The 24,598-nt window shown below is 55.2% G+C and overlaps 10 protein-coding genes across 10 annotated transcripts; 2 read left to right on the top strand and 8 right to left on the bottom strand.

Moving 5' to 3' along the window:
• Positions 1–124: 124 nt before the first annotated feature.
• On the top strand, positions 125–2,040 carry BAUCODRAFT_155411 (uncharacterized protein; the record flags this gene model as incomplete). Its single annotated transcript, XM_007676752.1, has 2 exons — positions 125–184; positions 235–2,040. The coding sequence occupies 2 exons, from the start codon at positions 125–127 to the stop codon at positions 1,729–1,731; spliced, it is 1,557 nt and encodes a 518-aa protein (XP_007674942.1). The 3' UTR covers positions 1,732–2,040.
• A 957-nt stretch (positions 2,041–2,997) lies between these two features.
• BAUCODRAFT_23016 (uncharacterized protein) lies at positions 2,998–5,584 on the top strand (the record flags this gene model as incomplete). The annotated part of the gene is made up of 3 exons (XM_007676119.1): positions 2,998–3,190; positions 3,279–4,698; positions 4,753–5,584. 3 exons carry the CDS (start codon positions 2,998–3,000, stop codon positions 5,582–5,584), a joined length of 2,445 nt encoding a protein of 814 aa, XP_007674309.1.
• A 440-nt stretch (positions 5,585–6,024) lies between these two features.
• Positions 6,025–6,573, bottom strand: BAUCODRAFT_105321 (uncharacterized protein; the record flags this gene model as incomplete). Its single annotated transcript, XM_007676751.1, has 2 exons — positions 6,208–6,573; positions 6,025–6,147 (listed from the first exon to the last, which is right to left on the bottom strand). The coding sequence occupies exons 1-2, from the start codon at positions 6,406–6,408 to the stop codon at positions 6,025–6,027; spliced, it is 324 nt and encodes a 107-aa protein (XP_007674941.1). The 5' UTR covers positions 6,409–6,573.
• A 462-nt stretch (positions 6,574–7,035) lies between these two features.
• Positions 7,036–7,473, bottom strand: BAUCODRAFT_146762 (uncharacterized protein; the record flags this gene model as incomplete). The annotated part of the gene is made up of 1 exon (XM_007676750.1): positions 7,036–7,473. One exon carries the CDS (start codon positions 7,471–7,473, stop codon positions 7,036–7,038), a length of 438 nt encoding a protein of 145 aa, XP_007674940.1.
• A 284-nt stretch (positions 7,474–7,757) lies between these two features.
• BAUCODRAFT_105318 (uncharacterized protein) lies at positions 7,758–10,405 on the bottom strand (the record flags this gene model as incomplete). Its single annotated transcript, XM_007676749.1, has 2 exons — positions 8,891–10,405; positions 7,758–8,743 (listed from the first exon to the last, which is right to left on the bottom strand). The coding sequence occupies exons 1-2, from the start codon at positions 10,329–10,331 to the stop codon at positions 7,758–7,760; spliced, it is 2,427 nt and encodes an 808-aa protein (XP_007674939.1). The 5' UTR covers positions 10,332–10,405.
• Positions 10,406–10,465: 60 nt separating this feature from the next.
• Positions 10,466–11,900, bottom strand: BAUCODRAFT_32196 (uncharacterized protein). Its single transcript, XM_007676233.1, has 5 exons — positions 11,768–11,900; positions 11,655–11,695; positions 11,295–11,607; positions 10,988–11,234; positions 10,466–10,905 (listed from the first exon to the last, which is right to left on the bottom strand). The coding sequence occupies exons 1-5, from the start codon at positions 11,774–11,776 to the stop codon at positions 10,805–10,807; spliced, it is 711 nt and encodes a 236-aa protein (XP_007674423.1). The 5' UTR covers positions 11,777–11,900; the 3' UTR covers positions 10,466–10,804.
• Positions 11,901–12,253: 353 nt separating this feature from the next.
• On the bottom strand, positions 12,254–13,298 carry BAUCODRAFT_32195 (uncharacterized protein). Its single transcript, XM_007676232.1, has 2 exons — positions 12,678–13,298; positions 12,254–12,619 (listed from the first exon to the last, which is right to left on the bottom strand). The coding sequence occupies exons 1-2, from the start codon at positions 13,174–13,176 to the stop codon at positions 12,417–12,419; spliced, it is 702 nt and encodes a 233-aa protein (XP_007674422.1). The 5' UTR covers positions 13,177–13,298; the 3' UTR covers positions 12,254–12,416.
• A 313-nt stretch (positions 13,299–13,611) lies between these two features.
• BAUCODRAFT_32193 (uncharacterized protein) lies at positions 13,612–15,951 on the bottom strand. The gene has a single exon (XM_007676231.1). It carries the CDS (start codon positions 15,830–15,832, stop codon positions 13,706–13,708), a length of 2,127 nt encoding a protein of 708 aa, XP_007674421.1. The 5' UTR covers positions 15,833–15,951; the 3' UTR covers positions 13,612–13,705.
• A 527-nt stretch (positions 15,952–16,478) lies between these two features.
• Positions 16,479–17,630, bottom strand: BAUCODRAFT_50440 (uncharacterized protein; the record flags this gene model as incomplete). The annotated part of the gene is made up of 2 exons (XM_007676352.1): positions 16,479–17,379; positions 17,458–17,630. Coding segments are annotated over 2 exons (1,074 nt in total), but the record flags the coding sequence as incomplete, so codon positions are not given.
• Positions 17,631–18,775: 1,145 nt separating this feature from the next.
• Positions 18,776–24,408, bottom strand: BAUCODRAFT_32189 (uncharacterized protein). Its single transcript, XM_007676230.1, has one exon. The coding sequence runs from the start codon at positions 24,338–24,340 to the stop codon at positions 18,929–18,931; it is 5,412 nt and encodes a 1,803-aa protein (XP_007674420.1). The 5' UTR covers positions 24,341–24,408; the 3' UTR covers positions 18,776–18,928.
• Between the last annotated feature and the right edge of the window lie 190 nt (positions 24,409–24,598).

The raw sequence follows: 24,598 nt of genomic DNA, 5'->3' as shown, positions 1-24,598 counted from the left end.
GGACGAGCCGGGAAAGAGCTCTTAACCAGGCTTGCCAAAAGGTGACCTCCATTCATATCGCACTCGATCTACTCAAGTCAGCACTGTCAGAAGCTCTGCAATTAGCAGGCAACGTACCTGCAATATGGCGGCGAGTCTATTCCAACAGCTGCACACATATCTCGTCGATCTGATCAACCGGCCAGTAAGTGTCATGACCATCACCGCACCGTATGAGGTACTGACAGCGATGAGATCAACTTCCTCTTCCAGATCTGGCAATATATAGTCGCCCTCATTTTTGCGCCCAACCCTCCGCCGCCCCATGCAGAGCTTGGTCGTCCCAAAATCGCCATCATCGGCGCAGGTATCACTGGCGTGTCCTCAGCATCCCACTGCGTTGGCCATGGCTTTGACTGCACCATCTTCGAGGCCGGCCCGCGCGAGCACCTCGGCGGTATCTGGGCCAAGGTCAACAACACCAGTGGTCTGCAAATCCATTCGATCATGTACCGCTTCTTTCCGTCTGTAACCTGGAACCAAGGCTACCCCAACCGGCGACAGATCGTCACTCAAGTAGAGCAGCTATGGAAACGCTACCATCTGGACGAGCGCACCAAGTTCGATACGAGAGTCGAAAAGGTCTACAAAGACCGCCAAGGCCGCTGGATCATCAATGATGAATCAAATGGCCGCTTCGACGGCGTCATTGCTTGCATCGGCACATGTGGGGACCCCAAGAGTCCACACATACCCGGTCAAGAAAATTTCAAGGGGCCCATCTTCCATTCCTCCCAGCTCGACGGTAAAGATGCCAAGGGTAAGAAAGTCCTGGTTATCGGTGGTGGCGCCTCCGCCATCGAAGCTCTTGAGTTCGTGGCCCACGAAAACGCAAAACAGACCTACGTTCTCGCCCGGAGCGAGAAGTGGATCATCCCACGCAACCCCATCATTGACATGATCTTCGCCCTGAACATCTTCGGCGCGGAGACTTACGCCTCCGTCATCCCAGAAACGCTGCTGCGCCTCTTCTTCTACCGTGACCTTGCAGACCTCGCCCCGCCCAAGTCTAGTGGCAAAGGCCTCTACACCGAAACGCCAATGGTTAACAATGACGTCCTCGAACAAGTCCGCAGCGGCAAAGCCAAATGGCTGCGCGGCGACATCAAGCACTTCACCGAGACCGGCATCCTCTTCAACCACCGCGCGCAGGGCGTTCCGAAGGACGGTCCCGGCCGCGAAGAGCTGATCGAAGGCGACCTTTGCATCCTCGCGACCGGTTACCAGCGACCATCTCTCAGCTTCCTCCCCTCGGACTGCTTCGAAGAGCACTATGAGCCGCCAAGCTGGTACCTGCAAGTCTTCCCACCTAAGCATCCCGACATCTGCGCCAACAACTGCACGTACGTTAACGCGATCGGTACCGTCGGTAACTTCCACGTTGGCATCTATACCCGCTTCTTGCTCATGTTCCTCGTGGACCCGCTGGCTCGGCCAAGCGAGGCGAGGATGAAGACATGGATCGACTTTACACGGTGGATCAAGCGGAGGGTGCCGACGGGTGCATTTGAATTCTTCACGTACTCGGAGTTGATTTACTGGTTCGTCTTCATTATTGTGGTCAACCCCTTCCGGTGGAAGTGGGCGCCGTTTGTGCTATGTGGGCTTTGGGCTGGATTGCCGAAGACGGTTGTGGAGCAGGAGGATAAGTTGAGAAATGGGTTTCTGGCCGCGAGGGATAAGTCTCACTAAATCACAATATGATGATGGCGTTGGCAGCGAGTGACGGCGACAAGCGCAGGTTGGAGCGCAGCAACATAGACTCAACGTACACGACGACAGCGATGGTTTGGAATTCGAACGTATTGTACGAATACAGTGGTCGACGGCACCTATCGTGTGGATTAGAACATTCTGCTAAAGTACTAACATCAATGTATACGTTTCGGGCTTGCCGTCTCTAGGTAAGCTCCACCTACTGTTTTCACGCTGCAGCTGCCTCGGTACGCGCAGTGCATACAAGACCTGGAGCTTGTCACGGGGCAGAGCTCCTGCATCCGCCACTGCAGTAAACTTGTTTCAGAGCATTGAGGGTGACGAGTCACGGCAGATAGTTAGCCTCCTTGTTCGCTTTTTGTGCGATGGAAATCGAATCCGCGAATGTCAGGCACAGATTGTACCAGATAGAAGCACTGTCAGTCTTCACTGTACTTTCAGCAGGGATCATGGGATAAGTTCAGAATAGAGGCGGCAGCCAGCGTGGAGTAGCTGCATGGTTAGGACTGGTTCGATTCGGTCCCGCAGGTTGTTGGCAATTTCAATATCAATAGCGGCTATGCCAGCTTAGCCTGCTCATGGCCTGGAGGCGTGCTGAATGCCACTGACCTGATCATGGACTCGGTCTGTTACGCCAGCATTGCTCATATTGGTGTGGGCGCGACAACATAGAGTTTGTCGGTAAAGTTGGACGTGGTGCCTGATGGCTTGCATGAACAGCGCGTGCACGGTCCATCTGTCCCGCGGACGGTGGAGTCCCTAATCTGCATTCTGCCCTGTTGATCCGGACATTTCAACGGCCATCCGCTGTGGCCCCCCTCTCTCACGCCATTATTATCCCGGTTCAAGTGCTCGAAGAGGTTTGCAAACCAATCGCGATCGAATCGCGACAGCAAAGAGTGTCTTGGCACCACCAGAGCGTGACCCTACGTCCCCGCGTACATTGCTGTACAGCTAGAGGCTGGGAATCATCTCGCGCTATCCCGCCAACCTCCATTAACACCGGCCGGACTCGAAGGACTCATCACTTCCACCACCTCAGCGTTATCCATACGTCGTTGCGCAGATGCCGTGGTGATACAGCAACGCTTTCAACACCACCAAAGATCCGGCCGTCACGGCACACCGCCTGCTCTCTGCCCGGCCACTGCACGCGAGACCTACTGGTGACCTGCGAGCGTGAACCGGCAAGCACTACCACCATCACACTCGCTTGCACTTCGCACGGCCAGCACTGCCAACATGGGTCTTCTACGCCCTGCGACGCCGCTGTCGATCATCCTTTTTGTTGCATTTGTGCTCGTCCTCCTCTCCACCCTCTCCACGCCCATCATCCATGCCATACCCCTCGGCACTTTGCAAGGATGGAACTTGGGCGTGTTCGGATACTGCAAGGGCGACACGTGCTCGGGATATCAAATAGGGTACAGCACAGGTACGAGGCGTTATGCGCAAAAGCTGGGCGCCGCACATTGCGCCTGGCTGAAAGAGGAAGGAACGACTGGCTAACAGACTGCGCACAGACCAACTCTTTGCCAGCGAAGACTTCGACCTCCCCTCAGGCACGCGGCACAGTCTCTCCGCCATTCTTATTGTGCATCCGATCGCCGCCTTCTTCATTCTGCTCTGCTTCTGCTTGGCGATTGCGGCGCACTTCCACTCGCCTGCGCATAGCCCTCGCTTCCTGCTCTTCTTGCTTATACTGACCATCCCGACCCTGCTGGTCACTTTGCTCGCCTTTCTGGTTGACATCCTGCTCTTCGTCCCGCACATGCAATGGGCTGGCTGGATTGTGCTCGCGGCTACCATCCTCGTCATAGCAGCCACCGTCGTAACTTGCGCCATGCGCCGTACGCTCGTTAGCAGGAAAGCGCGCAAGAAGCGCATTGAAGAGAATGCTGAGATGAATGGCGCGAACTACTACGATAACATGGCCAATCGCACCCAGTTAATGCAGGACGAATTGCCGCGAGCGGACAGTCCGCCTCCAATGAGCGGCACGACTGCGGCGGACAAGGTCGGTGGCGTCACACAGTTCGCGACGTTTGAGATGAAGCGGCCCGAGACGAAGAGTGAACAGAGCAACACGGACGGCACGATGGTTGGAGGAGGCATGAGCGGCTTCAATGACGACAGACAGCCGCTGAATCCGCAGAGGGACCCCAGCATACGTTCAGCGAGTTCAGGTGGAGGCACGAGAAGGCCTTACGATGCCGAGCACGCGCCACCGATGCCTGGTATGGGCCATGATGGCAGGCTTCCACCGCCGAGGCGATCCGCAAGCCGAGACCAATATGGTAATATCATTCCAGCGGCAGCAGCGGGTATGGGCGCGGGAGCACTGGCCCAGGAACTCCGACACGAACGCTCACAAGGGTCTCTTGGCTCTCGCAACTCCAACAACAACTACCCGCCACGAGGTGGCAGAGGCGGTTACGGTCCTCCTGGTCGCGGTTATGGTCCACCCAGAGGTGGGATGGGGCCGCCGCGAGGCAGCTTTGGTCCCAGCAGAGGAGGCTACAGAGGCCAAGGCCCGCCTCCTCCGGGCTGGAGAGGCCGCGGTGGCCCTCCGCCTGGCATGATGATGGGCAGAGGCGGTACGAGACCTGGTCCGCCTCCGCCTGGTTATGCTTCGGATCCATACTACAACGGCCCACCGAGATCACCAAGGGGACCGCCAATGATGGATCAAGGTCAACCGCCGATGCAGGACGAGTTTGTGGCCGGGCCCATTGGGCAAGCGATTGAGATGGACGAGCGGACGGGATCGCCTCCTGATCCGATCGGTTCTCATGAGCAGAGAAACATCGCTGCACCAGGACAGTACGGTCTCAGAGATAACGACGCGGACGTGGCGGGTATGGTTGGCTTGCAGCAAGACGGACGTCAGCCTATGGGTGATGGCGATGGCATGAGAACTCCGACGAGTGTTTACAGTGAACAGTAAGTCGTCCCTAAAGCATTGGTTGAGACGAGATCGAACTAAACGTATCGTAGCACTTACGTCCCGCCTCGTTCGCAATGGGCGCCTCCACTACCTGTGTCAACAATGGACTTTGGTGCCGCTCAACCCACCGCATCTAATGCTGCGCCCTCAGCAGCTCTACCGCGCTCCCCGGTTGCACCGTCGCAACCCTCCCCTCGATCTACCCGCCATCAGCGCGCTGGCTCCGAGCCTTACTATGAGGACGTAGACCCTCGTTTTGCAATCGACCCTGCAAGTGACGTAGGCTCAGATCGCGCAAGCGGCATTCCTAACGCCCTGACGCCGGGAGGCTACGGTGCACCGCGGATGCAGGATCCCAACCTCCTCCAAGCTCCTCACACCTCGGGCGGCATGCGGTCTAATATCCCGAGCTACGTTACTAACAGCGCTGTGGGAGACAGTGGAGAAGACGGGGTCAACCACAGCACCCCCTCCAGCGAAGCGCCTCATGGGATGCGCGGTGCAGCAGGTGCGGAAAGCTCAGACGACAACCTCCCGCCTGGTGCTAGGAGCCCAGGCGAGGGTAGCGAAGCGAGTCACTTCACCTCGGTTTCTCAACGACCAGTAAACCCCAACTGGAGGCCGGGACCTGGAAGTGCGTATGGTCCTCCCGGCGGAGGCGCGGCCAGCTCAGCTTCGGCTGCGCAAAGGCGCAGAGAGGACGTATTGTTGAATGCAAACCCGGACTTCTCATTGCCGGGTATGTCATTCACGAGGAATGGCAGGGGTGGCATGAGAGGAGGCCGGGGCGGTTCCGGCATGACGAGAGTTGGGAGTCCGACGATGGGCGCGATGAGTAACGTTGGCTTGACGCCTGGCGGACGGTATCCTACCGACATCTAGTAGACGGTAGATGATTCTGGTGTTCGCGGACGGATGCATCTGAGCGCAGGCGTGCGGTGGAAGGGCTCCCAGGTGGCAAACATTCGCGTGGCGTGTACAGGGACGGCGTTTGATTTTGCATATTACGGCGACTACGAAGCTTTGTAGATACATGAGCTGCGCTATTGACGATGTGCGATCATGCTCGACGTGCAAAATATGCCTTTCGGTCGACTGCACAACGACTTTCTTCTACCCAAAAAACCAAGTGAATCATTCGTGTTCCAGCCCCATCTACTGATCCACACCACATATAGCGAAGTATTGGCGCGCCTCGACTCTCCATAAGCCCATCGCCATCTAGGGAATGTGGTGCCGCCATATCGTACAATGCCAACGCCGGAAATGCTGCGGTATTGTGTACAGTATGCGCTAACCATGCAAGAAGGCGTTCATTTCCATCAATCCCACCCTTGGTCCTTCTGCCGTATCAGGTCGCCCGAATTGCCCTTCTGCTTCATTTCCTTCCCGCCCTCCACAACAAGCCGATCGAGCTGGAAAAACTGGCTTACGACTGTTTGCCTCTACACAAGACGGAACCGTCAGTTCGATCGCATGGTATTTCTATGATATGCGAGACGCACCTTCAGCATCTGCAGCTCCTTCAACCCCTTCTGCATCAACTCCTGCACCTTCCTCTCATCCGATTCCGCTCTGTGCTCGCGAAACGCATCTCTTGTACGCCGCTTGGCGTACTCTCTGAAGTTGTAGGCGGCGAATTGGCGCGCTTGGCGGGTGAGGGAGCGGTAGAGAGAGCGCACTTCGTAGGCTGTTGGACTGGACATTACATTGAGCGGACGACCATGCGATGTAGTTGCACCGTAATTGCTGTTGAATAAAGTGGCACTTTCGCTTCCCGATGATGCAGTCTCGTGGATGCAGAAGTTGGGTGCCTAAGGCCTGCGCTCAACCGCCCCGGCTCACTTGGGTAGTTACCTAGTGCACGTACGCCATAACAGTGCGCATACAATGCGGAGATATGCTCACCAGTCACCACGGCTCTAGCCACATCTACTTCCACGTCGACGAGGTTCTATGCTCCTGGAGCGCTGAACAATCAGAGGGAGCTGGGGGCCGCCAGAAACAAGTCGGTCACGGCTCAAGCCTCTCGGCGGACGGGACCGAAAACGTGTCGAAACACGACATCGACGAATGCACAGCAAGCAGGCTGTCCAGGCGAGCGATGGCTACTCCGGCTCGGGTAGATGATGACCACATATCTTCCGTCAAGCTTACGTCTTGAGCCTTACTACAGAGTGCTCTACCGACATTACTGGATGCTGGCGTAATCCACACTATCGCAGTTGCTGCCGCGCACAATCATGAGCGTTCTTGTTAGCACTATCTGGCCATCTGCATGCTAATCCGCGTGTTGTGCAGGCGCTCCAACCATTCTGCACTGCATCGCATCTTTACGCACAAACCCCCACGTGAAACAGCTCCAATGCGTTCATCAAATCCTCCGCGTCTCTCGTGTCGCCTTCCCTCTTCAACAACGAGATGGCTTCAAGCAACCGGTCTGCCGCAAACAGGACGTCATTCGCCACACTCAGCTGCTTCGAGAGCAGCGTCGACGCAGCCTTTACTGCTTCATCGTAACGGTATCCGCTCCAGGAGCCTGCGCAGAAGCACCAAAACGCATCAGTGCGGCGGGCATAATGAGGTCCAGCGCGGTGTAATGCTGCAATAGCGAGTGCGACCAGTGACGGCGCGGTGTCAAGGGCGGCATTGGCTGCTCCAGAGCGGAGACTAGGTTCCTCGAGGAGATTGCTGCTGCCGTGGGAGTGTCTCGGGACGGGGTCGTAGAGCGTGTGAAGTTGCTCAGTGAACCGATCGGAGGTTGCGTCCATTTGTTTCGTTGGTGTAATGCTTGCCTACTCGCTGTAGTGTGACGAACGTTCTCTTCGGTAACACACCGGAAAATAAGTAGAGGCTACTGGTCCGCATCGTGTTTGCCGGCTTTGAGCTGGAGCAGGTATGCAAACTGGCAAAGCTCTGGGTAGGTGGAAGAGACAAAGGGCTCATTCACCTCTAAGATCAAGACACAGCATGATGAAGGACGTGCAAGAATACAAAACGCAAAACTCACCCAGATGTCAAGAAGAGATGGTCGTGGTTGTAGTAGTAATAGCTGTTACAAAGGCGGTAGGGTCTCACGGCAAATTGGACATTGCAGCCTGTACTTCATCCACCCTTCCAAGCACGCGCTGTGAAAGATGTGTCTGCACGGCGTGACCATGTAGCTTCGTCGCGCTAACAGGCCAGCACCCAGCGAACTATCGCCGCTCCCGCCAGCCTCAATGACAGGTACTTCGAGTTCTTGAAAGCATATCGCGCAGTCAAAAACACGTTTGCCTTTGGCTTTGGTGTCCTTCGCCGTGGAGCCTCTTCTCGCTGTCGACGATGATAGACTGGTACGCCGTTCGAGCAATGGTGTTGTCGGTGCGGACCCTGCAGACGTCTCTGAGAGACCAATGGGCATCGTCGCACCTTCTTCGTCTTCGCGAAGAATGGGATGGTAATCGTAAGCGGGCGGCGCCCAGTCTTTACCAACGAACCATCTCGGTCCAACAAGCTCCTGACTGGCCAATACGAGGACCTGTACCCATATCCAGATGACCAAGAAACCAAGGCTATAGTAGTCTGGCTTCGCAAACAGCACATTATGTTTGTACGCGTAGAAATAGGCAAATGGTACAAGCCGCAGCACGCTTTGACCCACGACGAACCTCCACTCAAGCGCATGGCGACAGTTACGTTGGACATTGCGAAGGATCTGCGGGACCCAGAACGACAAGTACACCGTAGCCAACAGGGTAAAGAAGCCGCGACGAAGCGGTGACGGCCAGGTTGTAGCATTGAGGCTCATAAAGAGCGTAGCCAGCAGCAGAAGGTAGAAGCGAAGGTAAAGAGCGCCAAAACTTGAAGTCCTTGGCCCCACCTGAGCGCCAGGCTGAGCGGTACCAACGGGTTCCGTGACGGGCTCCAAGCCCTCTTGATCCGAGGGCATGAAGACAGGGGTCGCTCCGGTATCAGTTGGTCGCTCCGCCGTCACCGGCAGTGGAAGCGAGCCAGGCAAGCTAGGCGTCGACTGGGTTCTCGTGGCGTCTGCTTGTTGATCTGTACTCGGTTGATTTATCTCGCTCGTTGGTGTATTTGCTGCTGCAGCGGCAGCGAGCCTCTCATTTCGTTCAGCCCGCAGCCGATCGAGCGTCTCCTGCAAGCGCTGTTGCCTCTGACGCTCCCGCTCATCGTCCTCGCGTGCACGCTGCGCCCTTTCGGGAGCCTGCGCGACCCAGAGATCTGCTAGAAAGCGCATACCAAAGAACGAAACGCTAGTGAACGCCAGAAATGCCGTACCAACGAGATCGACCCACAAGCCGTGTACGAAAAGACTGATAAGGAGGAAAGTCATCGTAGCGAAGCCATCGCCCAACGCAAGCATAGCGATCGTAGAGAAGCTGATCCTACTACGAGTTGAAGGCGTGTTGGCTTCTCGCATTTGACGCATGAGCAGCGCTATCTGTCCGCCTATCGTGAGCGCGAAGAGCAGGACGTGGTGCCGCCCAATCTTGTAAAGCATCTCCGCCTTGAGTCCGGCCAGGTGCTGAGCTTCCTGCGCCGCAAAGTCTGGTGGGCCTCTCGACTCCAGAACGTAACCGCAGTCTGGTGAGAAGGCGAGCATGGTAAAGCGCATGTTAGAGAGTGACGGGACAATGGCGCCTGTCGGATAGCGGGCCTCTTGTTCAATGAAGGCCAAAGTACTGCCAGTCATGGGCTCTAACTCGCCGCCACTGGGAGGCATTTGCTGCAAATACATTACGAGCTCGCATTGGGGCCCGCCCAAAGCGGTTGGCGGTGTACCATCGGTTTGTGACGGCCATGGATTTAGTCTCTCGATGTCGCCATTTTCCTGAGCTCTGATGGTCCGTGAGATTGATTGGTTCATGTACGTCTTCATAGTGCCGAAGCTGTGCTGCGAAAGGGCGAAATGCGGTAATATGAAAACCCCGGCGAATTTTTCGCTGGTCGTGGTCATGACGACTTGACCCAGTTGTATTTGATACACGCCGTACATCTGCAATTCGGTTTCTTCGCCAGTACTGTCGTCGGTGAAGGTCATCTCGGCACTGATGCCAGTAATGTTTGCCAAAGCTATGTCGTCGTAAGTTGTTCTCTCACGAAAGCGCATTCGCACGTCGCCATCCGCGCCGGTGATGTTGCGTTCGAAAGATCTCGACTGCAGTAAGCCGAATGGGCCCTCGGCCGCGTATGCGGACATATTCAACCGCGGAGTTGCCACGCTCTCCTGTAGCTTCGAGCGCACCCATTTGCCCTGTACGTATCCCGTCACGTTGTGGTAGAGAGCAGGCAGCGTGGCGAAGCTGTCGCCGTCAAGCGCAGATTCACCCGCATCGCCGAGCGCATATTCGAGGTGCTGACGTGCCCTTTCCTTAACCGCAGGGAGTGCACTCCAAGCGTATCCCCGTTCTAGCTCGAGGCCCGTAAGATTGAGGAACCCTTCATCGTTCCGACTTATGTCTCCGTATGTCGAGTTTTGTAGTACGGACAACGACCTCCGCTCACCCGCAACGGCATCTTGTATCGTCGCTCCGCTACCGAATTGCGCTGTCGGAGGGTTGTTAGATGAGAAGAAGATGAAACCGATGATCAGCAGAGGCACGATGATGCCGCGACGGTCGGCCATGCATCGTGTCCTTTACAAGGTCAAGTCTTCGACAGCGCGAAACCGTGTTGGTGCATCACATCGGGGTGCGCTTGCGACAGTCGTGACGTTGAAGCCGGCAACTTCCGACCGCTTGAGTCTGGTGGTAAAATAGGCAGCAACGGCAACCATCGTATAAAGGCATGGAAAGCAGAACGCATATCATGTCATGCTACTCAACAGCTCGCTATCTAGCATTCGCCTTATCTGGACGCGTGTTGTCCGGCTTACTGACGCCGAACGCCATCGCTATCAACATGCCACCGTCCCATGCCCAAAGACTCGATGCCCGCTGTGACGCTGGTCTGTTGAACAATACGAGACCCATGGTAAAAGTACACTTGCTTACTTGCCGTGTTTTAAAGTCACCTTGTGGCCGAAAGAAGCCTGTGTAGAGGGTAGAGCAGGCCAGGTGAAGGAAGAGTGCGTTCCCCGGCTGGAACCGCACATAAAGATCAGCCCATAGCACTCATGTCCACCCGCTTTTCGCAGAACTCCCAAAGCATCTTGATGAGCGGATCCGGAAGGGTGTACAGGTCGACGTGAAACTCGCCGTCTGTGCACCACAAGTCAGTATTGGTGCGGGGATGTATCGCAACCAGCAACAAGGTGTGAAACATTGCAGAGGCCCAACTCACTCTCGACATCGTTGTTCGTGTATGTCTCTTCGGTCTTATTGTCATGCACCATTTGCACGACCTGCAGAAGGTCATCTTCTTGTAGTTGCGGCAGAGCTTCGGCGAGCTTCTCCATGTCGACGCTCTTCGAGGTCTTTGCCTTCTTCTTCTCGGGCTTAGCCGCGGGCGCTGCGCCATTTGTTGCCTCGCCAGCGGGGGCGGACTCCTTCAGCGCGGAAAGAAGTGGCTCTTTGGGGTTGCGAAATGTCTAGACGTGAATCGGAGATATTAGCCTGGATTGAACGGAGCTGCACTCTCTCAGACATACCACACTGTGCGTGCTCTCGTATTCTTCCTGCGCAAAGTTCACATCATGCTGGAGCGTCTGGTCTCCACCCTTCGGACTCCCAAGCGGCGTCAGCACGATCTGCATATCGAACTCGCCCCATCCTCGCTCCTTGATCGTGAACGGCGGACTCTTAAACGTCTGCTTCGCGCGCTTGCCGAAAGTCTCGTGAAGGAGGTAGGTTGCTTTGTCGTAGCAGCTCGCAGGGATTGAGTCGCCGTCGGGTCCAACGAGGTAGATGGAGATTGACCACGAGCGCATAGGAAAGCCTTCCACCTCCGGCTCTACATCGTGGCTGTGGCGGGTCAGCAGTGAAGATTCCTTGTGAGTATGCACTCATACATGATTTGCTGCTTGGTGATGACGCGAACGGTACGCTTGATCTACGCTTGTTGTCAGCAACACTGTACCACCATGTAGTTTCCCCGTGTCGGAACCGGGCAACTGCTACATACGTCCGGCATGTTGACGAGTGTGGGTGCGCGACTCGCCGGCGCAAACGGGAAGTCTTAAGAATGTGGTTCGCTACTCGTTGGCACAGATGGACAGGTTTGACTGTGGAAGCCGCTTCAGGACGTGATCTCAATGTGAGAGGGTGGGAAACAAGAGAATGTTGAGCTGCAGAAACCCGTGTTGTAGCAGCTTTGGCGAGAGTGGAGGTTGGAGGCAGGTCAATGCGAGGGCTCGATGAGTGTGGGGTGAAGCTTCGCGGAGATTGATCAGTGAAGGCAGGGCTGGAAAGTGATGGATCGGCCCGGTGAACCACAGACGACAGCGAGATGAACAATATGTGACAGTCAAAAGTGATCATGGCAGACTGGCAGCTCATGTGAGCGACGATGCTTTCGCTATGCTGGGGAGACTATCTGGATCTGATGATACGGAACGCTAGAAATCTTCTTACGACCAAGTCATCGCTCATCGCCGTAGCGACGACGCGCCCGCCCCACTATGTGCGCCGTTGTAATGCTCAAACGACTTCCGCAGCTCTGTCGCGGCACCCCGGAGCTGGGTAGGCGGCGCACTTGACCCGTGCGGATTTGCCTGACTTCGTGGTAGGAGTAAGCTGCGGCGGCCTTCGTATCCATTTGCTATAGGAGTCGCTTAGTCCTGCTTCGCGAAGAGCTTCTCGTTCTCCTGCTGCGCCTTCATGAACGCCTCTTTGAACAGGTTCGCATTCTCGGAGTTTGCAAAGCGGATGGCGAGGGTCTGGGCCTCCGGTTCGCCTTCGGAAACGTCTGCGGCGGCGTTCCAAACCCAGCTGCGGTCGCTTCCGACATTGGGTGACAGCTTCATATCAGGGACGACTGATATGTGGTCAGCAAACGCATCCGATGAGCAGGTACTTTATTACGCCAGCCTTACCGTAGTGGTTCGCGCAAACCTTCAGCGTCTTGTCCCTCCGCATGACCAACCGCGTCTTCCCATTCTCCCTATGCTTCAACAACCGCACATCACCCGTCCCTCTCTCCTTCCACTCTCTCGAGTCGCGATCGAACTTGAACAGCTTCGCCCGCATCTTGAAAGTCTGCTCCTCTAGCTCTTCGTTCGTCTTCGTGTCGACCTTTTCCGTCAGATGTACGACCGGCTCGAAATGTACATCTGCCTCCTCCTCATCCGCTTTCTCGTCGTCCTCGCCACCCTCAGCTTTCGCTTTCTCAGCTTGTGCCTTGGCTGATCCAGAGCGGTCGTTGTCCTCGTCCTCGTCATCTCTCTTCGCTTCCTTCTTCGCACCGCCACCGAACATGGAGAACACGTTATCCTTTACTGCTGAAGCGGTCTCGGCCGCTTTCTCCGTCAGAGGCTTGTCATCGGTCTTTGCGAAGCTGGTGGAGGTGTCGTGCTTGCTCTCCGAATCCGCCATTGTGGCCGGTGCTTTGTTCGGGATGCTCAATGTCTGACGATGTTGGGAATCCGATGAGACAGAGGCTGACGTATATGGTTAGATTGAGGAGGAGTTGCGTATCGTGGTTGACAAAGGTCGGTCGGTGTGCTTTCTCAGAAGCGGTGCATATCGAAAACAAACGCCAGGCTAAACTTTAGTGGGGTTGATGCAGCCCCTGCAGCCTTGGGCACGGACCATATCCGTGCCGGCGGCACGTGAGAGCGTACGGAAGCACCACGTCAAGATATCAGGTTCGTAGATTTGATAGGCCTGTATTGCGTCTCTATACGACATCGCAGTGGCCTCGAGGCAAAAGGAGCAACACTTATCCGGGTATATCTCGCCGGCTCCAGCCAACGCCATTTCCGTACGCCGGAGGCAGGTCCCTGCTTAGCAAAATGCTACGCTGCATACCTTGACCCATCTTGTCCCAAGTTGAAGGTCATCATCATAAACCGACGTTAGTCATGGAATAGCGCCAATGCGCCATACCACGCACAGACCTGCATCACAGAACAACTATTGGCGCGACCTTCGGTCCCTCCCCTGCCCTCTTGACCTCGTTCGTGGACTTCTTACCCGGGTTCGGTGAATTGTCTTCGGCGTGCTTGACCCTCTCCTTACCGACGGGCAGGGCTGCAATCTTCGCTCCGTTGGCTTCGCGTGCTGTCTTGCGACGGCTGGCATCACCCAGAGACGGCTTGTTGCTCGCCGGCTCATGTGTTCTCAAATCTTGCCCAGTGACCATCGACAGCGAGTTCACTTTTGGCTTGGGCCGAAGGTAGGACAGCCCTTCGAACTTGTTTGCAATCCTGGCGGCGTCAATGGGGCTCCGAAAGCGTGAAAGCGCAGTCGAGCTGGACGTGCTCGTGCTGTCCTTTTTAGAATCGAAGATTCTGTCCTTGAGCTTCAGCGCACGCTCACGTGAGACCTTGAGACTCGAGCCCATCTTCTTGGACGCGGCTTCCTTCGATACTTGCAACGACCGTCCCATAGCCTTGCCAAGACCGGCTATGTCGCTTTGAACGGATGCTAGGTCTTTGCTGAGAGCTACCATGCTGCGATTACCCATGTCGTTGAGCTTGTTGAGAACAGAGGTCGCGGTCCCGACAAAGACCTGCAGCTCACGTGTCATCTGCAATGCCAGCGCTGTTGTGACGTTTCTTGTTGCAGCAGCACCCGCGGCGAACTCAGACTGGAATAGCTCCTGTAAAGACGCAGCATGCTTCCGCGCCTCGGTTACCTCCTTGCTGACGGATTTGCTCAGATCTCTGCGAACCTTCTCGTAGGTCTGACGTTGAAGCATCTTTCTCCCGAAGTCGTGCTGCACAGAGAAGGGACCCTGCGGGCACGCCATTTGCGCTTCGAAGCTAACAATGCCGTGCGCCTCTGCGGGATCGACCATGACATTGTAGATGCCGTCCATGACCTTCGTGAAAGTGTTGGTGACTTCTCGCTTGGCTGTAAAGGTACGGACGGACTCCAGCTTACGAGGACCCCTGAATCGGGACCTGCTTGGCAGCGACACGATTAGGTGGTTTGGCGCCGCTGCTGCTGTGTACACTTCATCTGGTAAAATGTACAGCGGCTTGCCGAAGATGTCTTGAGACATCGCAGTGGGCATAGGAAGGAGGTGACTGATGTTAACCGTCTTGGTGATGTCGGTGCGGTTGAAAGTACGGATGAGACAGCGAGCCAATGTCTCTCGGTTCTGTGCTTGGATGTCGACCTGGGCGAGGAAAAGCCCTCGCGATAGCTCGATCCGCTTGAAGACGGCCTGCAAAAGGAAGACGACAATCGTGCTGATAAGTAGAGCGTACGCAGTCTTGCCCGCACTGGCCAGCATCCACGACTTCAGCATTGACGGCTTCTGGATCTGCGGTTCACCAACCATATCGGCCCACTTCAGCGGGCTTAGCACGCTGTTAGGCGACGATGATGATGATACTCTCGCGGAGCCTGAGATATTCTTGTTCGCAGAGCCGAGCGGTTGCCAGGCTTGGATCGTTGATTGTGTGGGAGTTTCTGAGAGCTCAGAGTCTATATGATCGCTAAGCCATTTGACGTGGTCCTGTGACGAATCAATCTCATAACTTGTGGCCTTCCCAGGAGGGGTTTGCTGTGAAGTGGAGTCGGAGCTTTCTACGAAGACTGCAGACTCGGCAAGGGCAGTTTCCACGTCCGCACGCTGCTCATCGTCGGTTTGGTCCCTGGTGGTGTCGTTGCCCTCCGGCGTGAATTGACCGTCGTCACTGTCAGTGTGACCTGCAGACCCTAGACTGGCTGTGTCCTGACCGTCACTTGAGAGCTCTGACAGGTCGTCAAGCATATCATACTGATGATCTGCAAACGACGATGCTTCCGACGCTTGATCATCGTCGACGGACTTCAGACGCATGGCGAGAGAGCTCAGAGCAGCTGGCGGGGTGTGGTACGACGTGCGAGTCGGGAGCGTAGAGATGTTGTCGACCGAGCCGTCAGGGCTTAAGGTTGGGAAGGTGAAAGCAGCCAGGCGGGGCGGAGTGGTGACGCTGTTCCCACGCTCCGATGGCGATGTCTCCGGGGTGTGTGTCGGCGGATACTGCCCTTCAGTCACGTTAGCGATTTCCAGGTTCGCATGATCAGAACGCTCCATAACGGAACAGCGTAGAGGTTTATGAGGCAGGAGCAGACGTGACTGTAGAGAGGGTGTTGTATGGACGGTAGTGATGAGGCGACCAGTGTCAGGTGAACGGCGTGAAGGTGGTTATGGAAGTGTTGGAAAGAGTGCAGTCACAATCACAGCCTTGGGTCGCGTGTCTGCCTTGTGCGGGCGGGGTACTCCAGCTTACTTTCAAGCGTACTTTGACAAGTCGTTAACAAATCGCTCATAGGGATGAAGTCCTCTCACTTTAGACGTTAGGGCGCATTCAGACCTTGCTATAGAACGACACTGACGAGAGCTACAACATTCGAATCTACATCTACACGACAGGCAGGAGTCGGGACAAGGTCATGCTGATAGACAGCTCCCCGCAGTAGCGATACCGCCCTAGTTCGCCGCTAGCATTGATTGGCGCTGCAAGTGAAACAAAGGCGCGGGGCAAGGCACGAGAGAGCGGAAGCCAGCGTCTCGAATACTGACTACACTTCTTTCCCCGTTCGCACGAGCCCATTACATGTACTTGAATCTATCACCTCGTTGCGAATGATTTTACAATCCGTGACTCGCACCCGCTGGACCCGCCCCAGCTTTACACTCCTTAGCCACCCTTCTGCACCTTTCAAGCTCCAATACCCTGCTCCTGCAAGAAGTCCATGATCCATTCGTATGCCGCCGAAGCCCCGTAGTGCAGATTGATGCCATGCCCTGATTCCGGTACCAGCAATGACCGGAATTTCGCTTCCTGGACGCCAGGATATAATGCTGCCTTAACCAGCTCACCCTGGTCCGTCGGATACGAGCAATTGCCCGCGCACTCGGGAAGATCGTGATCACCATTTACAACCGCAAGGGGACCTTCGAAGTCTTGAGTGACACCGCCCGCCGTAGCTGAGGAGAAGATCTCACCCCAAGTCAAGCCGTACTTCTCTGCTTCAAGCTGAGCGAGCAGGGCCGGGTCATAGTTGGGCGGGTAAAAGAAGCCAAACTCGTTGCTAACCATGGTATTGGGAACTAGATAACCATTCGGCAGGTCGTAGAAACGGTACGGCTGATTCTCATTTGCAATGGCGAGGTTGAGTGAAGCAGCAAACGCTGTCTGTCCGCGTAGCTGGCCATTGACTAGGGTGCCATAGCCTGTAAGGATCACGGCGTCGAAGTCATCCGGATAGTTGACTGTGACGGCTTGAGTGGTGAAGGAGCCAAAGCTATGACCAACACCAACGACTGTCTCGAAGGCCATCCCGCCGACCTTCCCAGCGCGGAGGAGAGAGGTCAACGCATGGCAAATCTCTATGATCAGTGGGAATTGTACAATGTTGAGAGGGTCTGGTGTGTCGCTCGCACCCCACCCAATGCGGTCATAGGCCAGAGTTGCCCAATTGTGTTCCACCGCGGAGTCAACGTAGCTGTAACCCGGTGCGAAGTCCCAGTAGCGACGGTCGAAAGCTGCACCGTGCGTGAGGATCTGAACACCTTTGACTGCTACAGCCGGATGTGATGTGAGGTTCAGAGGATAGCAAAGCTCAGCACCAATATTCCTGCAGGATAGCGGTTTGTAATGTTAGGGTACTCTTCCATGGCAAGTAAATAGTACGATGTAAGTAGATCACACGTACCACGTTCCACTCACGTTTTGCGTACCAACTACGAGCCCCTCAACAAACGTTGAGCCAGCTGCGAGAAGGTCAAGAAAGGTACGCGTGACGCCGGACTGATTATGCGGTATATCCAGATTGAGCTTGAGGTTAGTAGCGGAAGCAGCAACGCGTAAGGTCCCAGAGACACAGATAGCTTTGCCGCTAACGGAGGTGTGGACGCTAGGATTGTCGAACCCGATAGTGTCTAACCCGACAGTGTCGAACACATTGTTTATCGGCCAAGTGCGTGCTGGCGCAGATGCCACCAAAGGTACCAGCAAGTAGAAGAGAGGAAGCATCGTTCGTGGAGACGACAGTAGATATGGAGGAGAAAGTGGAGGCGGAGTGTATGGTAATGAGGTGTCGTCCTAGGGGCAAACGAGAACGCGTATATATATCTCTTCAAGCGAGTGCACTTTGACGCAGCATCAGGAATGGTGTGGTTCCCGCGATATAGTCGGCACCATGTTAGGTGCGGAAGGATGTCGCATCTTCCTTCATTTGTCACCTCCGAGAGGGCCGACTTTGAGTCACCACCGGGTCGTGGTGGTAGCGTTTACCACTTTATCGTTATAGTGGTCGTGGTAGTAGAGTGTCATCTGATTGACCACTTACCAATGGCCATATTGGTCGTAGCGTAACGGCGTATTACAGGGTTCGCAATGGGTTGCACCATGACATCACGAAGGTGTATGATGCCTGCCCAGCGAGTTACCACACGGGCCAGTCGAAGAAGAGGAGTCGAGAGACGGAGGAGTTGGTGCAGAGAGCGGCAGCAGTATTAGCGAGGACGACAACGACGGCCACCACCATTTGGCCTGGTCAGGAACTGTGTCCTACCAGTCACTATGGTCAGCGGCGAAAGAGAGCCTATTAGTCATGTTGTTCGCCTCACAACATGGTCAACCGACCTCAAGAAACACTGTCAGAACATGATCCAGCCGGCATAGTCGCACAGTGTCTTGGAGTTGCGCGGGGGAGATATCCGTCTTGCGCCGCTATTTGGAATGCTGTGTACCATTCTGCACCGCACTGTTAGTGAATCACAAAAAGGTATGGTACAGCTATGCGCTGTCAGCAAATATCAAATCCGTCGTTACCCGTCAGTTTCCTCCTCGTCCCCAGCGAACCTAGGCTTCGGATTATTCTCAGAGCGTGCCCAAAGCCGCGAATGATCGACGTGAGCAATAAGCCACACGTAGCGCCAGCATATTACTACATAATTGATGGCAACGGAGTTGGTTCTCGCAGAGAGTCATTGCATAGAAGACAGAAGAGACAAGGGCGGCACAGAAGTGGCGGAAGTCAAGGTGATGAAATAGGGGAATCCTGCACCGAGGCCTCGATTGGGCGCTTGGAGACGCCAAGAGCTGCCGTTAATGGAGCTGTATGTACAAGCTGCTGACACCATGCCTTCTCATATTGACAAATTCTCTTGTAGCTCACGGGATTACTCTTCCGTCTCTTCCTCACCCTTCGCTTGCTGGCTTTCCACATACTCCTTAGCCAGCGCTTTGACCCTCTCGGCGCCCTTCCCATTCCCTTCCTTCTCCTCAAATTCTAACCATTGCTTGAAGACGAACCTCGCACGCCGCTTCTTCGTTTTCTGTGCTGCCATTCGCTCATAGAGTGCGCGCACCTTCTCCCGCGCTTCCGCTCGTTCGTCTTGTGGTCCCACGCGAGCGAGGCGTGATCGCTCAAGGTCGACCCACATATCCCAACCTGAGCTCCACTTGGGCCACTCGGTGAGCAAGCCTTCGAAGATGGTTCGCCCGCGCTCGGGATCACCGTTCAGGAAGCGAAACTCAAGGCCAGCAAACTTGGCGGTTAAAGGACGATGCTCATTCATCTGTATAGACTGCAAGGCCCTCGTAAGCAATGCTCGAGCTCTCACCGGATCTCTCGACCGATCCATGAGGAAGGTCGCATAATTCAGCCAGACTTCCGGACTGGCACGGAACGCCTTGTGTGCCACAATTCGTTCGAAGATGTTGTCTGCTCTCTTATGCTTGCCAGAGTCGATGTAGATCGAAGCCAACTTTTCGTGCATCTCCAGTGAATCTTGGACCTGGCAGGCTTGCGCAAAGACCTCTTCGACCCTGGCTTCATCGCCATATTCGACTTCAAGGTTCAGCCAAGCAATCCATATGTTTGCTTTCTCATCCGTCTCACGAATGTTGATGGTTCTAAGCGCACGCTCTGCAATGTCGCGAGCCCTTTGTACCTCGCTAAGCTGCAGCTGGAAGGCCATGTACTGAATCCACAGGCCAGAATAGTTGGGCTGACCAAGGAGTTGCCGCTCGAAGTCACTCTCACTGCGCGGTCCGTACTTGTCGAGGTCTCCAGTCATGTCCACCTTGATCTCAGGCTTGTTGCGCTTGCGCTTTTTCGTGACGCTAGTTTCAGGCTCGGAGTCGGACATTGCACCGTTGGTCGCGCTACCAAAAGCGTCGCCATTCCAATCGAACCCAAGCGTCTTCAGGCCTGATGTAGGTTTTGATACCGTCTCTTCATCGAAACCCATGCCATCGATGCCGTCCGTACGGCCATCGTGAACATCGACATCCGCAATGTTATCGGGATCGACGTCCTCGTCTTCTTCCCCATATGGGCCGTTACCCAATTGGACATCGTCAATTCCTACACCACCAACGTCACTCGCAGCTTCATCCTCCACGTCGTCAGCCGCAACTCCGGGGTCGTTGGCATCGACGTCTGCGAAGTAGCTTGCCTTTAGCCCAAGGCTGATCTTCCTCGCTTCAAGGTCGACACTCAGCACCTTGGCCTTGACAACATCCCCAGCACTGTAGAGCTTCCGTACGTCCTCGACTCTCTTCGCCGCTACCTCGCTCCTGTGACAAAGTCCAGAGAGTCTCGGCTGCGTGTTGTCAATGTCAATGAATGCACCAAAGTCCTCCACTTTCCTGACCTTGCCAGTCACGATCGTGCCAGCTGCGAGATCATTGATGCTTATCGGCGGAACGTAGTCTTCGTCAACATGTGAAGCCTTTAAGCTGAGCTGTACGTTCTTCGTCTCGCTGTCGACAGCGGTGACCCGCCCCTTGACAAGCTGATCAATCTCCACCAGGCTCTTCCAGTCCTTAACGTACTGATCGCTAAGGTCAGAGATCCGCACGAAGGCGTCTAACTGAGGGCTCAACGACACGATGACGCCCCTATCTCCCACATGCTTTACGAAGCCTCGCACGAGATCTCCAGGCTTGAGTTGGGACACGCTAGCAATCTGAGGATCCTTGACCGGCAAGCTGGAGCTCAGCACCTTCGATGGCCGCAGGCTAAGAAAGAGCTTCTTATTCGGTGTGTCAATGCCCAAGACGCAGACCCGTACGATGTCATTCTTCCGGTATTGCAGGACATTTAGCTGCTCATAGTTATCGCTCATCTCCACGAGCGGCACGGGTCCGGCGAGTGTGTCCGACAGCTGAACGGTGATTGCACGCTCCGTGACTTTGGTCACTCGGCCCGGCAATACCATGCCAGGCGAGATATCTTGCAACGTCAACGCCTTCTGCTCAGTGCTGTTTCTGGCGGTCAGGTCCAGCCTGCCGCTCACAAGATCAATCGCCTTCACAGTGACTTGCAGCGCACAGCCAATCGGAAAGCTCTTCTCAACCTTCTGCAGCATGCCGGCGTCATCGCTCAAATCCATAAGCGCAATCCTGCCCCTCACGTTTGGTGACAAATTAACCCACACGCAATTGTCGCCGTGATTGTTCACGAAAGCTAAGTAGCTCGCATTCGGAACAATTGAATCTAGGCCCAGTAGCTGCTCGCTCTGATCATTGATTCTGCTACGTTTGGCAGAGAGTTCAAATACTGGCGCCTTGCCTTGACGGTGGCTGATAGGTAAGAAGCGATGATTTCTCGCATCGTGCAGGCCAAGCACCTTGGCCTCGAGCTCTTCATTGGGCTTGAACTTCTGCAAGGGCGCTTTGTTGTTCGATATGTCGTCCCACGAATCGAAAACTTCGCTCACGTCGATGCGACCTTGCACTCCGTTCGCAAGCCGAACGTTGAGCTGGGTGGCCTTGATAGAAGCAATCATCACTTTCACTATCTGGCCTTTTGTGACGTCGTGCACAGCTGTCTGAGCACGATCAGCTACCGCTGGCTTATCTGTCTGCTCGCGCATACTGAGCGTGAACCGCTCCCGGGCTGTGTCGATGTTCAGCACCCAGGTGTGCACTGTTTGCTCCTTCAGCAGGCCGAATGCAGGCTTGCCAACCTTGTCAGTTCCGACCTGGCTCTTTGGCACTAGGCCAACAATGCCGTTGGTGAAGTCGACGTACACGCCCTCGGGCGTAACATTGCGCACGAATCCTTGGGCCACAGCACCTTCCCTGACGTCTGCGAAAGATCTGATCAGCGTGCCTGCTTTAGCAGCTTTGACAAGGGACGGCTTGTTCGAAAGCAGAACTTGTCTACTCCTCTCCCGTTTACCCAGAACTAAAAGATCCGTCAAGTTCTGGCCGACTCGTATGCGTGAGAGCGCGCTGTCAGCTTTGGTAGGCGCGCCATCAGCAAGATGTCCGTGCCTGATCAGGCCAAGTAACCCATTCTGTAGTTCGACAGTGACACTCTCGCCACCCTTCACAGTGACGCTGCCACTGACGAGCTGACCACCAGATACAGCTTCCCAAGCCTCCTGCTGCTCTGCATCGAATAAGCCGCTTTGCTTGCATGAGACTTTCATCTCTTGTGTCTCAGCGTTGACAGACAGGATGCGAACATTGACCGTCTGTCCAAGGCGGAAATGCTGCTCAACGCGCTCAATGTAACCCTCGCTCATCTCCGCGACCGGCAACCAAGCACGTACGTTTCCGAAAAACTGCACCGCGGCGCCGCTAGGCAAGAGATTGACAATCGTACCGGTCCCTTCCATGCCAGGCTTTAGGATATTGTAGTCTTGCCAAACCTCTACTTCTCTATCAATGAGTGACTTCTTGAAAGTAAGCCGAACATGCCTTTTCTCAAGATCCACAGAAAGCACTCTAGCCTGCACAGGAAAGCCCTCTCTGAACTTGCGCTCTGGGTGTTGCAGTTGAGCATCACTGAAATGCGTTTCCGGGACTAAGCCCGTGATTGTAGCGCTGAGCTTTACCAGCACTCCAGTGATGCCGGTTTTGCCACCCAGGATCAACCGCTCAACGGTGCCTTTGACTACCTCGCCAACCTTTAGATCTTCGAGGCGCAAATAAGCTTGGTCAAGAACACTCTGCTTGAGCGAGACGTAGTAGAGATTGTCGATGGGATTGAAAGCGATAATACGCGCCTTATGGACCGAGTCGACTTTGAAAAGGCCGCTTGACGACGATAGCACGTCAATGCGGGTGTCAGATACTTGGGAGATGTGTGCAAAGGCCGGCGCTGGCTGGCCCGCTACGGTAGGAAGTTCAAGGAAGATTCCTCGCTCGGATAATAAATGCACCACCTTCGCATCCCCTATGATTGCAGAAATAGGCATATGTTGTTCGAGTTGAGTAGCTTGCACGCGTAATTTTGCGCTTGCCGCTTCAGGCAGTCTCGAGGTAGGCGGCGGTAAGCAAAGCATGTGGTCTAACAATGAGACACCTACGCGGCGGCCGTCGTCGGCATTCGGTAGGGTCCAAACGATGCGTCCGTAAATTTTCGAGCCGATCTTGTACTTTTTGCTCATGTCTGCACCCTTCGTAGCGGCGCCTGAGTGCATGACATCGGCGGTCACGTCAACCATACCCATAACTTTGCCAACCACGCCTCCAGCACCAGAGTCGGTGACAAGGATGCTGACAGCCGTGCCGGGCAAGAAGGCTTCAACAGTCGGTGCCTCACTGACCACAGGCGTCTCCTTTTCGGCGCCATGAGTCGAGAAGCGCGCAGCGTCTGGCGACAGCTTCAGAACTTTGCCGTTGCTGCTCTTACCGGTCACTAAGCACATCATGACCTGCCCTTCCTGTAGCTGTCCGAGCTTAAAGCCAGCACCCAAGTCCTTTTTGCTTACAAAGCCTTTCACAGTCTCATCTCCAAGACCCAGATCCATGACGACACCATGGTCCTCAACGCTTCTGACTGCGGCCTGGAGCATGCTGTTCACGACCACGCTGTCTCCGTCAAGTCCACCATTGACCTGAGATGGAGCGATGGCAAGTTCAATGTGGCGCTTGCTCTTGCTTCCTGCTTGCTCAGAACCAACAGATCTCACTGTTGCCCTAAGCCACTGACCGACGTAGAAGAGCCTCTTGAGGTCCACATCTTCATCGTCATCCGCCCTGCGTTCGTCTTCCGCAAGTAGTCGTTCAATGCGAGCATTGAGAATGTCAGACACGGCAGTGATCGGAACGTAGCCAGTGAGATTATTCGGCAGGGCAAGCGCGATATCTCGGGCGGTGATGGCCGTTACATAACCCAGCACTTGGCTGCCAACGGCTAGGTTCTTGTAGCTCAATCCTTGTATTCTTATACCAGAGCCTGTGCCCTGAGGCGCGGCAGTGCTGTTCGATTGCTTCGTTTTCCGCTTCTTCCTGACTGGCTCCTGAGTTGGCTCTTCACCGAAAAGCTCGCCGTCAGCATCATCGCGACCCGGCGCTTTCTGGCCAGTTTGCTGCTCGAAGAGAACGTCTCGCTCAGCCTGCGCTTTAATCTGCTTATGCTCAATAGGCGTTAAGACACTTGCCCCGCCACGAGGAAATGCGCGCTCCTCTTGCTGCAAGACAGACTGCGACGTCGCTTTTCGTTCGCCGCCGCTCTTGTCCTGCTTGGACGCCTTTGCCGCGGGTTTCGATATGTCGGATTCAGTCACACTCGCCATTGTCTTCTTGCTGGGCCGATCATCGGTGACCGCCTTCCTCTTTTGCGGCGCCATTCTATGTTCCGCCACACGTGAGCTGCACTGCCTTCAATGCCACGAACACGATGTATATCGACGACCTGGAAATTTCTCGGCCAAGATTTCACTCGGAGCCTCGGATCATGCTCTCCCGATGTCGCGCTACGTCAGCTGGCTTGAGCTTCGGCGCGCGGCGCGTCTTCCACATCCGGCCTCGAAAAGCCAAAAGTCCTTTGACAGTAGGAGTGTCTGCTTATTGAGTATACCGTAGGCTTCTCAGCGCACGCATATCAG

This window comes from Baudoinia panamericana (assembly GCF_000338955.1).
Source record: "Baudoinia panamericana UAMH 10762 unplaced genomic scaffold BAUCOscaffold_4, whole genome shotgun sequence".
Taxonomy (NCBI): Eukaryota; Fungi; Ascomycota; class Dothideomycetes; order Mycosphaerellales; family Teratosphaeriaceae; genus Baudoinia; species Baudoinia panamericana.
Note: the sequence above shows the minus strand (reverse complement) of the source record. Positions and strands in the feature narration are given on the sequence as shown.

What these genes read in the sequence shown, in the direction of transcription:
- BAUCODRAFT_32196 (XM_007676233.1), bottom strand. An exon ending in ATCACCAAGCAGCAAATCAT is followed by an intron (nt 11,608 to 11,654) that starts GTATGAGTGCAT and finishes GACCCGCCACAG; the next exon opens with CCACGATGTAGAGCCGGAGG. An exon ending in CACGAACAACGATGTCGAGA is followed by an intron (nt 10,906 to 10,987) that starts GTGAGTTGGGCC and finishes TGTGGTGCACAG; the next exon opens with ACGGCGAGTTTCACGTCGAC.
- BAUCODRAFT_32195 (XM_007676232.1), bottom strand. Translation starts at nt 13,176, where the DNA reads ATGGCGGATTCGGAGAGCAAGCACGACACCTCCACCAGCTTCGCAAAG. An exon ending in GGTTTGCGCGAACCACTACG is followed by an intron (nt 12,620 to 12,677) that starts GTAAGGCTGGCG and finishes ACCACATATCAG; the next exon opens with TCGTCCCTGATATGAAGCTG.
- BAUCODRAFT_32193 (XM_007676231.1), bottom strand. Translation starts at nt 15,832, where the DNA reads ATGGAGCGTTCTGATCATGCGAACCTGGAAATCGCTAACGTGACTGAA.
- BAUCODRAFT_32189 (XM_007676230.1), bottom strand. Translation starts at nt 24,340, where the DNA reads ATGGCGCCGCAAAAGAGGAAGGCGGTCACCGATGATCGGCCCAGCAAG.